The sequence below is a fragment of the Parasteatoda tepidariorum genome, chromosome 11 (assembly GCF_982258835.1).
Source record: "Parasteatoda tepidariorum strain Cologne lab strain chromosome 11, Ptep-v5.0, whole genome shotgun sequence".
NCBI lineage: Eukaryota > Metazoa > Arthropoda > Arachnida > Araneae > Theridiidae > Parasteatoda > Parasteatoda tepidariorum.
The window spans coordinates 22,793,296-22,806,061 of record NC_141765.1 but is presented as its reverse complement, the minus strand read 5'-3'; the positions used below and the strand labels follow the sequence as shown (position 1 = coordinate 22,806,061).

Sequence of the window (12,766 nt, the reverse complement as noted above, 5' to 3'; positions counted from 1 at the left end):
AAACAGATGTTTCCTTTGACAGATTTTTTTTTTCAAGCTTCTTTTTTATTTTTGAAAGATAAAATAAAATAAGTTACTTCAACAGAATAAAATTTCAAATAAAAAGAATATAGCTGATTTTTTTTTGTCTTATCAATATAAATTTCTTAAAAAAAAAAAAGATAAAGATTAGATCAGATTAAGTGCCGAATTTTGGAATGCTGGATTAGGAGTCCCATACCCTTTTCTTTTCCCCAACCCCTTTAAAATATAACTGATTGATTCCTCCTAAACAGCTCCAATAGAAATGACACGTGGAGGAGGTGGGGTACACCCCTCTTTTAAACATTTTCTTCTCTCTTTCTAAGTTGAGTCACATTGGGTTATTTCCATTGAAGGAGAGGGCATTCTACCCACTAAAATTCCACCCTCAAAGATTGTGAAAGTGAAACTTATTTCCCCTTTGCTCATTCCTTCAGAATTTTTTTGGGGCCTGCTTAGTTATTTCTTATTTTGTTATTATTAGCTGTTTCTTTATTATGTATTAGTTTTTCCTCAAATTGTTAACGGTAATAAATTTTAAAATCTTTCTTTTAATAAATTTTTATTTTATTTTTCTTATGACATTGTTCTACGGATTTCTGTAATCAGTTCAGTCTTACTAATTCAGCTGCTGAACATATAAATATTTTTTTGCTGTTCTTCTGTTTTTTGGTGCGGTGCCAACTGGTAAGAACAACTTTATTTTATATAGTTTTTGTTGTTTTCTTTTTTTTCCTTCTTTTTTTTGCTGAAAGAGAAAACTTTTTTTGTTGCTTTTTTTTTACTGAAAAAGAAATTTTTTATTATAATTTAGAAATTAAAACTTTACTTTATAAAACGCATAAAAAAATTAAATTTTTTATTATACAGATATTCTAAATGGTAATTTAAAGGTCTATTCTAAAAGGATGCTGATATGCGCAGTTTAGCGTCATTGTGGCACTTGCGCCAGAGCGGCGGTTACTATAACTTTTTTTAAAAAAATTTCATTTTTATTGGGGTGCGGCGCTTGCGACGAAGCGGCGCTTTCGCCGACAAATACGGTACATAGTATTATATATATATACTTTTTATAATTTTTCCAGACTTTAACAGAGTGAACATCTTTGCCGGCGATTGTATTGTCTCTGACAATCTTAAAATAAATTAAAATGAGAAGGAAGTGTTTAAATTGTCTTTGGCAATTTTAGAAGAATGTTGGCAATTTTAAAAAAAATGTTGAAATAAGTAGAAAGTTTAATGACGATTAAAATTATTAATTAACAAAAGAAAGAAAGCTAAATATTAACTTTCAAACTGAAATAAAAACTAATCATTAAAGTAAGCTATTCAATTAATAGTTTTAAAGGAAATTAACAAAGGATAACTAACAAGAAAAACTAACAGTTAATAACTATAGAAAATAAGCTAACAATTAATAACTATCAAAAAAATAAATAACTGTTACTAACTAATAATAAGTGAGTTGAAAGAAATAATCAATCTCTTAATAAATGTGATTTTGTAGTACATATTATTTTATTTCACATTCAAAATTATTGTCACCAGGGTTGGCAGGTTTTTGACAGTTTAAACCATGGTTTAAACCGTCACGTCAAAAACCTCACTGTCAAAAATGTTGAAAATGTCAAAAACCTATATTCATATGTGAAATTTAATTAATACATAAAATTTATATATTTTTTAAAGAATAGTGTTTCTAAATATGTTCTAGAAAAAATAAATTTAAAATTTTGAAGAAACACTTATATTTTGAATAGTAACCAAAATCTTGTACTTTTGAAAACTCACATCTTTTGTAATATTATGTATTCATTTTCATGTGTTATTGAAAATCTGCAGTGATATTATTAAGAAATTTATTTATAACCAAATTTAGTGTATAGTATAGATTATACTAAAAATTAGACATTTTTAAAGATAAACAATAGCAGTTTTGTACATTAGACATCTTCTTTTAAAGAAAAATCTTTTTAATATTCTCTTAAATCTTCTTAATAATCTTTTTAACATAAGACAATACAAATTTAAGTGCTTTCTGTTAAATACACAGAGTAGTTAGTGTCGATTTACAGTATATTCAGCCTATTCATTTACTATGCTGAAAATTTAGTTTATCCAAATACTTGTGAATTTCATTTTGCTGAATATGATCAGGGGTCTGTTTAGAAGAAATTTGGGTCCGTTAACGGACCCTTCACAAAATATTTTTTCATAAAAACGGACCCTTCACAAAATATTTTTAATTAAAAACGGACCCTTCACAAAATGATTTTTCTTTTAATCGGACCCTTCACAAATTTGTTTATCTTCATTATTATTTTGTTAATCGAATAAACCCTTTCCAGGGCAGAAAACAAGAAAGATGGATGTAAACGAATTAAGTTTTGTCTTCGGCAGACGTTTCTTCCATTATTCGTCCGAAATTAATATTCTGCGTTATAGGCTAAATACCAAATATTTGTATGTTGCATCTCTAATTTAGAAGCAGCAATTGTTGTTTATTATTTAAAATTTAATTTTTTTAATTATAATTTCACAGTGTTGAGCATGATCTTGTATGTCTATACAATTTAAAAACTCCTTGAAAAAATTTTTTTTTGCAATAACGAACCCTATTTGTGCAAATTCATAAAAGCGGACCCTGATTGAAAGAATGTGAGTAATTTTTTCACAATTTCGCGAAAAACGGACCTTTCACAAAATGTCTGGACAGACCCCTGATGATATAGCTTTGTTGAATATCTAAATATTCAGCTGTTGAATAATTACTTCTTGCTTTCAAGATATGCATTATTTATATTCTTAATACAAGTGGAGAAAAAAAAATTAAGAGATAAAAATTGTTTTAAAATGATAAGTGTAATAATTATAAATAAATATAATAAACAATATGAATTATATTTATCATTATTCATAAATATAACTACTTTTAAATTCAAATTAACATACTGGATAATAAAGATATTCGGTATAACATTAAAAAAAAATTTTTATACACTTGTATCTTATATCAAGTTTGTATTTATACAACATAACTTGTAAGTTCCTTATAAATATTAGTTATATGTTCCTTATATGTCAAAAATGCATAGTAATAAACTTTTAATTTTCTTAAGTATCAAAAAGAAAAAAAAAAATTTTAAATATAAATATTTAAACAATTTTTGTGCAAAAATTTTTCTGCACATGCATTTGAATATAAATTTCTGAGATTTTAAATCTGTTATTGTACCTTAATTTTAATTAAACAATATTTTAAAACCTGCTGATTACCTATAGTATAATTAAATTTCAATATAATGCATGGCAACTGTTGGTAGTTTTGAAGTTTATATATTTTCTTGGCAAACTTCAGTTTTTGACATTTTTGACGGGTTTTTGACGGTTTAAACCAGTATTATACCCTTGTCATGTCAAAAACCACTTTTTGACGTCAAAAACCCAACCCTGATTGTCACAAACTATTGCACACAGTGTATTATAGGTAAGTAAACAACTTTTAAACTAATTTTTTTTCATTGTGTGCCGTCAAATTTCGAAATCGTTAAAAGTGTGCCACCACAAAAAAAGGTTGAGAATCCCTGTTTCACACCTTGAAGCCAGCTAACTCTGAGGTTCTTAAATTTATTGCATTAATGAAATTATTCTTTTTGCATTCATTGATAACTGTTCTATGTAATAAAGTACAATGAGAACAAAAGCGTAAATGCTCTTGGAAATCAATAGAAAGTACAAATCTTGTCCTCAGCTTTCAACTGCACTCTGCTTTATTCTTTTAATGTTATTCTTTTCTATCTATTAAACTGCTTTCTTTCTTCTCTAGATCACTACTTTATGAAAAAGCCTTGTAGCTTTTATTTACAAGGAAATTGCTTTCGAAATGATTGTAAATACTCCCACGATGTGTCGACTATAACTTGTAGGTTTTGGAAAGAAGGTGACTGCTTTAAAGGTGTAACATGCCCATTTCTTCATGGGGAAACAAGGTAACATTTTTTTAGTTTTAGATTATTTCCAGAATGTTTTTTCTGCATAAATTGATTAAATTCCTTTTTTAATTTAGTCCCAAGGAGGAGAGTTGCAAGAAAAGATGTTTCAAAAAAACAAAAGTCTTCAAAACCAGAGAGATTTACTCATTGGAATCAGAGAAAGATTTTCCATCACTTTCAGCTAATAATTCTGAAGTAATTTTATTTGTTATTATATTTCAAATAGTAAGCAATATTTGCGACCCCAGCAATGTGTTCAGTTACTTCCGTGTGATTTTTATTATCTATTTTGCCTATAAGTTAATCAATCATTTGCACCAATATTTGATAGCTATATAGATATCAATCATTAATCTAATTTAGATAATGGACCTAGAAATTGTCCTTAATTTCCAGTATCCCTTCGTAATTGGATGTTTGGACATAATCTAGTTTGATTTTGTTATCTAGCATGTGTAATTTTTTAATGATTACTGAAAATTTATCCTGTATGTTAGATTTTTGTTTGGAAGAGGGAAGTTGGTTTGTAGTGTAGTTGGTTGGTTCGTAGTTTTGTTTAGTTTGTAGTTGTAAAAATATATTTTAATATGGATTTCACTTTTTTATACACTAGGCAAATACCATCATGAGAAAATTGTAATCCTAGGAATGTAACTGCCAGTTTTCCAATCTCACATTTTGAGAAGTTTATGACAATACCATATTCCCAAAAATGAGGAAACATTTGTTGCTGATACAATTTTTGCTAATTTTTAGTTATGGATGTGGTTAATGTGTCTTCCAAAGTGGAATAAATTAGTCCAGCTTATAGAATTTTGTTGATGAACCTCTGAAACGTTTCTGTTGCATTACATAGACTAAAAGATATTTGAAGAAATTTAAATAATCCAATTGATTTAGTTACCATTTTTTTCCTGTCAGGATTTATTACCTTGTTTAATCAGTGGTAGTCTCCACATGGTCCCAAATTTCCAGATTCCTTAGGAGCCATATGAAAAGGACCTGCTCAACAGCTTTTTGTTCTTCTCCATATTCCTTATTGTAGCCATCTCCATATTCCTATTGATGGCATGAGTAGCATTGTGGGTCATTTTTTTTTGTAAAGGCATAGTTTTTGTGATGTCAAATTCTTTTAAGATTCTAAAAAAAGTTGTAAACGCTCTCAGCAGATGAATATATTTTCAGGAAACCTTTATAAATTTAACCTACCAATAAATGGAAATGATGCTAAAAATCAGCTTCAAGTATTAGTTTTTTAAGTTTGGTGTTGTAAAATATTCAAGGAAATTGATGTTGTAAATCTAGTTAGTTGATCACTGTAGGTCTGAATCAGTGTTCCATTAAATGATTTTAAAATCAATAAATGTGGTCCCATTTAAAAACTTAGTGTTGGCTGTTGAATTAAATCTTTGTGAGTAGAATATTCTCATTCTTAGTTTAATAAAATAAAGAGAGTGAGGAAGGCATAGGATTTCCAAGTGATTATCTGTGGGATAGATCATTAATTAAAAAACTTCTTTTGTGTTTTTAATGAAAAAAAATTACAAATTGATACATCTTGATACCTAAAGTTTAAAAGGAGACTTAATTTGAGAAAATAAAGAAAAGAGAAGGAAAAAAGAAAAGAAAAAACACAATGTTTTTGCTTTACAAATTTGAAAATATTGTAAAAACAGATACAAGCTTAATTTTTTAATATTTTTCTCCTAAGAAGTCTTATTACCAAAAGTACTAAAAAGTGTTCTCCATAGCCAGACCACAATCCATGATGCGAATGCAATTGCAAGGCATCCCCTTGAAGGAAATGACTAAAAAAGATTTCAATATAATTATTTTTCAATTGACGAGATTTATGAAAGCATTGATTTCCTTAAATGCAATACCGAATGCGTAAAATCTTCAACCCGATATCTAAATATTTCCATCCAACAGACCACTGATTTTAATTGAGAAATTGCTTTGTAATTGAACATTATTTTCTTTAAAAATAAAGGGAATAAAATAAAATTTTATTTGAACTTTCACATCTCTTATTTCTGCTGAAAAGAGATTTTGATTAGCTATGAACTGCATTATCTTTTCTTTGTCTAGATTGGTGATAAATAAATAGTTTGAAGTTCTTAAAATATTTCTTCCATTTCACAAAATTTGTAAATAATAGTATACAAGAAACGATCATAAGATATAAGTAATATCAAAATCAAAAGAGCATTAAAATAGCTTTAGCAGACAAAGGGGGTATGTTTTCATTCAGCACATGGGACATAATAACCAATAAGGGATCGAATTTGATTGCCTCAATTATTATGATGCGACTTTTTAGGGTAATTTAAATATCTATGAGGTTTTTGAATTATTATAATTTTGATATCATATATTAATCAAATTTTTGGATTCAAGAGAATTTCTAATAAGTTAGGTATGAAAATATAAAATTTTAAGAGATGCTGTGAATGGTCCTTTGATCGAATCCTTTGATCTGTAAAAGATCATTCCTTTTCTTTGACAGGTAAGCAGACAATTTTTTTTATTGAGATTTTCTCTTTGCTGGTTATTTGTGAGAAACTTTCAATGTAATCTGTCAGCTAAATATGAATTAAAATGCTCTGTTTCTTGTGCTTGGAATCGCTGCTGTGAATAAACATAGGTCTTGAATAAATTTATAATTTATGTATGCATACATTCTAAGCAACTTAGTTTTTCATTTAAACCATGCATTACATTTTTAGTTTTGTGAACATTTTAATCAAAAATTATCTAAGTTTGTATGTTTGTTTTAAGTTTAGTATGTAAGTAATACTAGAACTTGCGATGTGTGATTTATTGTACACAGAGTGTTTTATTTGCAGTATAAAATTGATAGTTCTTGGTTTTGCGTTTTGAAATATCTAAAATTGTTTATAGCATGTTAGGTAGATTTGAAAGATAAATAGTGACGTAGAACCTTTAAATTTAGAGGTTGAATACAACATAATAGTAAATAAATTTAATTTCCTTAATGAAATCATATACTTATGTAGATTTGCTCTCATTAAAGAGTTTGAAATATTTCTTTTTAATACTGTAATTTGATGCTAAATTGAGTTGGAAATTAATGTTTAGACTTAGATAATTACCTAACAAAGTTTTCTTTCAATGTTTTTTTTAAAATTTTATCCATAATTTTGATTCCCAAAACGAATTAATGTGCTGTAAAATAGTGATTATTTTTACTTTCTGTAAAATTATGTTTTATTTCTTTTCAGATACAAAAAATTACCAAGTCGGATCCCATTAATATTATTCAAGATAAGTCTTCTAAGAAGAAAAAGAATAGAAATAAACATTTGCACACATCGGTATGAAAATGGAGTATCTACCTTAATTCTTTAAAATGTCTTGAATATCAACTATAGTTATTTTACCTTATTGTGTTTCTTATTATAATCTTGAATTTTAAATATTTTTGTCTTCTTATGTTTCTAATGTGAACTTTTTTTCTGCAACCTAATTAAATAATTCTGGTATTTTCCATAAGTCTGCTATAATTAAACTTTGTGAATTCATATATTTTATTATATATGTTTTATTATGTATGTTTTATTATATATAATTATATTAACTTACAATTAATTAATAACTTATTTCCCAATTATTCATTTTCCACACGTCATTATTTCCTCCCAGTTTTTATCAAATTTATTTATTATTTTAGCAGTAAGTGATCATATTAGTTTTCTTTTACAGTACTTGTAAATTGCTGAAACTAATAAATAATATTCATATATATTTTTTTTAAGAATGTGTTAAGTATAAAATATCTTGTGTGCAGCACTTTAAGCAAAAATATTTATTTATTTAAGTTATAATTAGCAAATTTTTGTAATTCATGTATATATTATAGTTCTTTATTGATATGTTTTTTTTTTGCATTTATTTTAAGATTTGGCATGTATAAAGAAATAATTCTCTAGTCACAGAAAAATTTAAGTTTCTGTCTTCCATCATTTATTTAAATGTATAAATGTGTAATACTTAAATGCCTGTTCAATGTTGTGCAAGGCATTGTTTGCTGCTGTGCAGCTATATATTCAGCTAAACATTATTACAAAATGAAGCTATGCTAAGTATCTGAATGGCTGTTAAAAATTTTTGAATTGTTTTCTCTTCCATTAACATTTTATTGATGTTTTGATAGCATTCATTGAAATAGTCCTTGCTGGAAAAAATAAGTGAACTGTTAAAAGACTGTTCTCTTTTCAAAGCTTTTATGATGTATTGAGTTGAAATATAAATTAAACTCTTATTTTTTTCTTCTTTTTCTCAATTATATTTCAAATCTTGCTGCATTTTTTCCCATTGCAAAAACTTGTTTTTGCTTCCAAGAAAGTTAGTTAAGAAAATAAAAGTTCTGAAAATTAACTTAAGTCAGAAAGCATAGTTGTTGAAACTAAAGCTATGAAATATTTAACATACTTATTAAAACTGTCAAAATTTTCATGTGTGAAATTATAAGATTTGCCCACATTGAGACTCTGTTATAATTGTTTTAGGACTTTATATAAGGTGCCTACTTGTGAATAAACCTAAGAATCAAGAATTGGGGTATTTAAGTCTAAGTAAAATTTACAGTATTTAAGGATTCTCTTTAATAATAAAAAATGCATTTTCATCATTATTTTCAAAAACTTAAAGATCTATAATTATGTTTAAAGATTTATGCTCGTTGCATTAAAAGCATTGCTATTCTATGATACAGTCCTTGGAATAATAATACGAAAATTGCCATATATTGATTCAATGCATCTTGAAAGATTATTATCACAAGTTTTAAAAACATATATTAATTTTTGTAGATTTTTCATTAAAGTTTGAAAATTTTTTATTATTGTACCCCCCCCCCCCAAAAAAGTTGAATTCATTGTTTTTCTGAAGAAATTCATTTTTGTAAGTAATTATTTACTTTAACATATCTAATTAACTAACTTTCTCACTCTACAAACATTTCTTCAAAATAAAAATAATAAACAACATAAACATTTACTTTGACATAGAAAAAATTATTTTGAAAAAAGTAATATGTTAAACTTTGTCCTTAACTAAACTTACTGAAACTAAACTAAACTTATCTAAACTTCCTTAACTAAACTTATCTAAACTTTTTATTCAAAGTTCAAAAAATATTTCTTAAGTTTTATACAGTTTAAGTTATGAAATTATGCTTATATTTTCTAAGTACTTGTGAGAGAGATTTCAGATTTTTTAAAGTAACATAGAGAAATGTAATAAATGTTTAGTATCTATTAAGTTGTATTTACCCTCATTACTTTCATTTAATGAATATTTTAAATAATAATAACTAGTTTTGCAAGTAACCAATTTTGCTATTTATAATCATATAAATTTTAAATTTCGTATTTCTCTCTTGATTGTTTTAAAAAAGAATGTATGAGTCATATTATTGAAAGTAGTATGTATGTTATATACATAAGAATCTCAGTTCTGATGCCTTTTTCAATTTTACGATGATAATGATAAAATTTTAAACTCAAAGTTGAAACAATATATTTACTATTTACAATCTCAAAGTCATGTATATTTGTGAATGATGGAATTTGCTTTAAACATTACTTACACAATTAGATTTCTCAGCCTGTTTCTACAAATTTTAAAAGAGAATTAGTAGTTATACCATTTGAAAGTTTATCGGTCTGTAATTCAGCACCTATGCGCCTGAATGAATCTCACTAGCTTATAATGCTTCTGCTTTCTTGCGTTACTAATTCTCTTTCAGTGGAAGTTTGGAAAGTTATAGGGCTATTTGGATAACTAAGGAGCTACATTTGACGTCTAACAAATATGTTTAAATTATGTTTAAAACATATATTTTTATTGCAAAAATATGTAACAGTTTAAATTTGAATAACATAACCAAAGACAAACTAAATGTTAACAAACTCTTATGGAGGCAAACACTTGAATGTATGCTTAAATGTATAAAAATTGTTCAACATTCACAGAGGGTGATTTAATTGAAAGCATATCTGTTTTAAATGATTTTTAGGGATAACATATACACTAAGTCTCATAATTTTTAAGGTATGCAGTTTGGATTATGAGAAAAATTTGGCATAGGTAATAAAATAATTTAATTTCATAAGTAGCCTAAAAATATTATGTTGATCCTAGGGGTCTATGAATAAGGTTTAAAATGGCATTCAAATCAATGTCTGTTTCCTAATCTGTAGTAGCTTATTGATACAGCATCTGCCTACCATTTTGTTCGCACATCAAAAAAAAAAAGAATAAATAAATAATTTGGTTTATCTTGTGTTACAGTTGTCAAAAGTCCAGATTTTTTTTTAAATGCTCACCTGGGTTGACATTTGTCAATTTATGTGTATTAGGGCAGATTTGTTGGCCAGTCTTTCAGGAGCACCATATTAGGTGGGCCAACGTTGCTCCTACAGTAAAGACAGATAGTACAGACAATGAAAGAACATCCATATCTTGCCCGGGATTCAAACCCATCAAAAGTTAAGACACATACATAGAAATCTCCATCAAATTTTCCTTCAACATCCATCTTTAGAGTTAAATAGTTTTAATACACTAATAATTTCTCCATGGTTGAAACTGTATATTCTCAAAATATGAGTTTATTTATCCCTGCGGAAAATTGCAAACAGAAATATAGGGGGTTCGAGACAAAACATTTTAATTAAATTTTTAAAATTAAGTTATTCATCTTTGGTTTAAACACCTGTCGTAAGAATTACAATCAAAGTGAACTCAACAGAAAATTATAAATCTGAATTTTCGGCTCTAATCTTACACCTCCATTGTCTGAGTTTATTATATTTATTTTAAGTTTTTCGAGTAAAAGGATTTTGCCTCTGACGTCATGTACTTCAATTTAAGCAAGCTTGTACATTTCACTGTCAAGAAGGAATGAAAGTCTAAATCAGTTCTTAAATGTGATTTGTTAAAATAGGATTACTTTTTAGATAGACAAAAACATAATCTTATAATAGCTGTAAATTGCTTAGTTATAATATGAATCTCAAGCGTTTTTAATCAAAAATATAAAACACTAAAACTTTTAATTTTAATAACTTCTAACAAGAAGATAACTTAAATATTATTATTAATTTCAACATTAATTATGTCCACTTTGATATGTTAGTTTGCTGCTGACCCTGGTTTTACTTATCCATTTCATATATTGTAGAAAAGTTTAAACTTTAAATTATATAACTGTTATATTAATTTTCTTGCACTTGATTTTTTTTCATTAAAAAGTTGAATATTTTAAATGATGCTGAAAAAAAAAAAGATTTGTTTAAATTTTTATTTAGAAGTAGAATGTGCTGTCCACCAGTAACTTATGTTTTTGTTAGAATTTAGTGTTTATGTTTATAATTGTAGTATGTATTAAACTGAATTGTTTGTGATATTTCTGATCAATTAACCCTGATTATTTGTAACGTTCTAAGTTTCATTCTAGTATTATGCTTTTACTTTTGTTGCAAATTTTTTGATGTCTAGTCAATCAATGTGGCATTATTATTTTGATCTTTCTTGTGCTCTTTAATTATAAATATTATCTTTTGAATTGTGTTTTTCTTAAAAGCGAATTAGTCTGTCAACAAAATGTTCATTTAACTAAAAAAAACATTCTCTATTTTTTCCATCCTACTAGGATGATTATAGTCTTATCTTTTTTTGTAGTTTATAGTTAAACCTCTTATTGTGGACTATATTTAGTTTATTTTCACATTCTTAATCCAATATTTTCAAATACTTTATGCCTACTGTTTATCCTCCTTATCAGCACATAGAATTCTGCCAATGCTGTATAAATTTTGATTTTTTTTTCAACCGGTGGATTTAAAATACAACACTACTCTTCTTAACATATTTTTACATCCTTTTTCATTGCTAGTAATGCAAAGATTCTAAATTTTACTCTGTGTTGAGATTTCATAAAAATTGTCAGATACAAATGTACAGAAAGATGGAGCTTTGAAACTATATCTAAGTTTAGGAAAGAAAGAGCCCACATTTTTGTAATGAAAAATTTGAAGGTTTACGTAACTTTAACAGAAATGTAATGCAATTTCAATTGATTTTCATGTTACAAGTTTCAAGCATTTCCTAGTGAAAACAGTATTTAATATTTTTATTTTAACTCAACTTAAAATAGAAATAATTAATTGTTTTGCATTATAAATAAGTATAAAGAAATATTATTTCAAATTTTGTCTTAAATGTTTTTCAATGTATCAGTTTTTTTTTCTTCATGACCACTGAAATAAGTAAACTTTTCCTCTCTTTAAATTTTTTTCGCTAATTTGTGATTGTTTGTAGAAGTATCTGAGTTTACTAGCTATTTCATTTCAGCATTGTCTGTTGATTGTTTTTGTATGCCTAAATGCTCTTAAATCTTATTTAATTCATTTGATTCATTACAATGATATTTAACTACAAATTAATGATAAGCTATGTAAAACATAGCATATCTTTTTGCAAATTTAGCTTAGTTTTTGTCTTATATTTTTTGAAATTGTTTTAAATTACCTGCTCTACAAAATGTTTTATCTGATTGTTTCGTTACATTAATTAACTACCTTTTCAGGTTTAATTTGAACATCGATTTTATGTTGCAATACTGTATCTGATTGCAATACTGTAACTTTTAACATTTGTTGCTGATGTTTTTAATGGTGAAGAACACAATGAAAATATTTTGTAATTTTAAATTTAAAGCTGAA

General features: G+C 26.4%; 1 protein-coding gene across 6 annotated transcripts in view; it reads left to right on the top strand.

Moving 5' to 3' along the window:
- The window catches only part of LOC107452614 (uncharacterized), a 51,356-nt gene extending 38,590 nt beyond the window's left edge, over positions 1–12,766 (top strand). For 5 of the 6 annotated variants that reach the window (XM_087154917.1, XM_087154916.1, XM_087154915.1 and 2 more), the window contains 3 exons: positions 3,848–4,010; positions 4,088–4,208; positions 7,259–7,494. In XM_087154917.1, the coding sequence (XP_087011043.1) occupies positions 3,848–4,010; positions 4,088–4,208; positions 7,259–7,357 (383 nt within the window). In that variant the 3' untranslated portion in view covers positions 7,358–7,494. Of the gene's footprint in view, positions 1–3,847; positions 4,011–4,087; positions 4,209–7,258; positions 7,495–12,630 lie in introns of those variants that run through there. The other variant, XM_087154914.1, reaches the window with a different exon arrangement.